This window comes from Frankliniella occidentalis, unplaced genomic scaffold (assembly GCF_000697945.3).
Source record: "Frankliniella occidentalis isolate FOCC.00 unplaced genomic scaffold, Focc_3.1 Scaffold92, whole genome shotgun sequence".
NCBI lineage: Eukaryota > Metazoa > Arthropoda > Insecta > Thysanoptera > Thripidae > Frankliniella > Frankliniella occidentalis.
In genome coordinates, this window is record NW_026267221.1 from 273,922 (window position 1) to 276,084 (window position 2,163).

The 2,163-nt window shown below is 58.3% G+C and overlaps 2 protein-coding genes across 2 annotated transcripts in view; one reads left to right on the plus strand and one right to left on the minus strand.

The window, feature by feature from the left end:
* The window catches only part of LOC113205056 (uncharacterized), a 4,226-nt gene that overhangs the window by 1,317 nt on the left and 746 nt on the right, over positions 1-2,163 (plus strand). Inside the window, exon 4 of the mRNA XM_052269451.1 lies at positions 1,720-1,742. Within this exon, the coding sequence (XP_052125411.1) occupies positions 1,720-1,742 (23 nt within the window). The remainder of the gene's footprint in view (positions 1-1,719; positions 1,743-2,163) is intronic.
* LOC113215386 (6-phosphofructo-2-kinase/fructose-2,6-bisphosphatase) overlaps positions 189-2,163 on the minus strand; it is a 12,373-nt gene continuing 10,398 nt past the window's right edge. The window contains exon 5 of the mRNA XM_026435004.2: positions 189-2,069. Within this exon, the coding sequence (XP_026290789.1) occupies positions 1,125-2,069 (945 nt within the window). The 3' untranslated portion in view covers positions 189-1,124. The remainder of the gene's footprint in view (positions 2,070-2,163) is intronic.

The following is a 2,163-nucleotide window of genomic DNA, read 5'->3' on the forward strand; positions in this document are numbered from 1 at the left end:
TTATTAGTAGTATTACATTGCTGGTAAAGCCTTAATTCCCGTAAGGGGTTTATTTTTCATATAGTTAAGGCAACTTTGATCACAGTAAACCGTGAACTATGTCCATTATTAGCGTTAGAAAAATCCACAAAGTTTCGGATCGAAGCCCACGATGTTAGTTTGAGCATCCCCTCTCAATGCATGACTACTTTTCTCATACAGTTGAGATAGTTTAATTAATTTTTTTAAGCCGAATGAGAGGGAAGACAACGGAACAGGGATGATGGACCAAGCAAGCCGCTATAGCCCCAAATCCTCTACACATGTACATTTACATAAGCTACCAATGATCCAACCGTTCACTTTTAGGATGTCGCTCGTGTATGACAAAGACTTGCAGCGCCTCGCTCACGCTACCGCGTTGTTGCCAGACAGCGAGTGCTGCGCTGTGGCTGCGCCTGCGTGTGCCCGGCCCGTGCCACACCAGCAATACAGCAGCCGTACAATTTCCTAGATTACACGAATTAATACGCAAATGACAACGTTCTGGCAACATCGAAACGAACACGGGACACGCTCATGCCGCAAAACTTAAGACTTACACAAAAACAAATCATAACTTAAACCTTATTCACCGGTTTCAAATACATATGGCAAAAAAAAGTGAAATGCATGAGGCGCTCGATACTGACAGATGGAAGTCGCATACACACACCAACTTAAAAACTAAACAAAGATCCAACTGACGGAACATAAAAAGGCACACGCGCGAGTGCGGGCGGGGGCGCCATGTGCCTGGCAAACCGGCTGAACAAACGGGTAAGCTGAACAGAACGAGGTCCATTCGCACAGACTAGTGCGTTCTCACTATCAGCTACACCACAACGTTGTCGCCATGGCCGTGCGCGCAGTGCGGCTCTACAAAGTCAATGCTCTGATTGCGACTGACGGGCAGCATCGCTACTACGTGACCTCGGAGCGGCCTCCGGGGCGCTATCGTGCCCGACGTGGCGAGGACTCGTCACGTCGACCTCCCGGAACCGCCTCCGCGATTCCGAGCGCCTGCGTCGGGCACTGCTTCTATCACAGCTCTGGTAGCTTGCGTGGTAGCTCAACAGGGCGGGCATGTAGGCGGAGAGCGCGGCCTAGTGCTGCTCTATGAGTGGAGAGGTGAGGAACTTGAGGGTGTCGTAGTGCTTGGGCACCGTCTTGAGGGCGTCGTCGGCGGTGCGCACGTCGGAGCAGTTGCGCGGCTGCTTGCGGTACGTGTCGACGCACTCGACGTTGAGGCGCATCGTCTCCATGCGGTAGGTGAATCCCTCGAGCGTGAGCTTGATGACGGTGTGCAGCGGCACGTTGAGGTAGGGCAGCTCCTCGGGGTCCTTGTTGAGGAAGTAGCCCAGCATGCAGCGCAGCACGGCCTGGTGCGCCACGACCAGCACGTTGGTGGTGCGCTCCAGCTCGAGGAGCACGGGCTCCAGGCGCCGGCAGATGTCGACGTACGACTCGCCCCACGGGTAGCGGTAGCGGAGCTTGTCGCGGTCGCGCCACGCGAACTCCTGCGGGTACTTCTCCTGCATCTCCTCGTAGGTCAGGCCCTCGCACACGCCCGCGTCCAGCTCGTTGAGCGCCGGCAGGATCTCGTAGGGCGCGGGCAGGCCGGAGGCCGTCTGCTGCGTGCGCTTCTTCTCGCTCACGCACACGCGCAGCCCGGGCACGCGCGCCTTGTCGGTGAAGTAGCGCGCCAGCGCCTGCGCGTACAGGCGGCCGCGGGGCGACAGGTCGGCGTCGCCGCCGATGCGGCCGAGCATGTTGTACTCGCTCTCGCCGTGCCGCGAGAAGTACAGCGTCTTGGCGGTCGGGTTGAACAGCGGCACGCAGCCCAGGATGCGCGCGTCGAGCGGCGAGTCCAGCCCGCGGGCCGTCACCGTCTCGCCCGCGTTCACCAGGCGGATGAAGGACGCCTGCGGCTCGCGCTTGGCGCTCATGGTCTGGTACACCTCGAGGTAGTGCTCCATCTTGAGGCGGAAGTCCTCCACGGCCTTCTCCAGGTTCATCTCCTTGTAGTCGGAGCTGTGTTTGAGGATCTCCTGCGGGCAGACAGACAAGGCGGGGGGTCAGTCATGGACGTCACGAGGAGTCAATCGACGTCGCGTAAGTGATGCCGGCCGGGGAGGGGGGGGG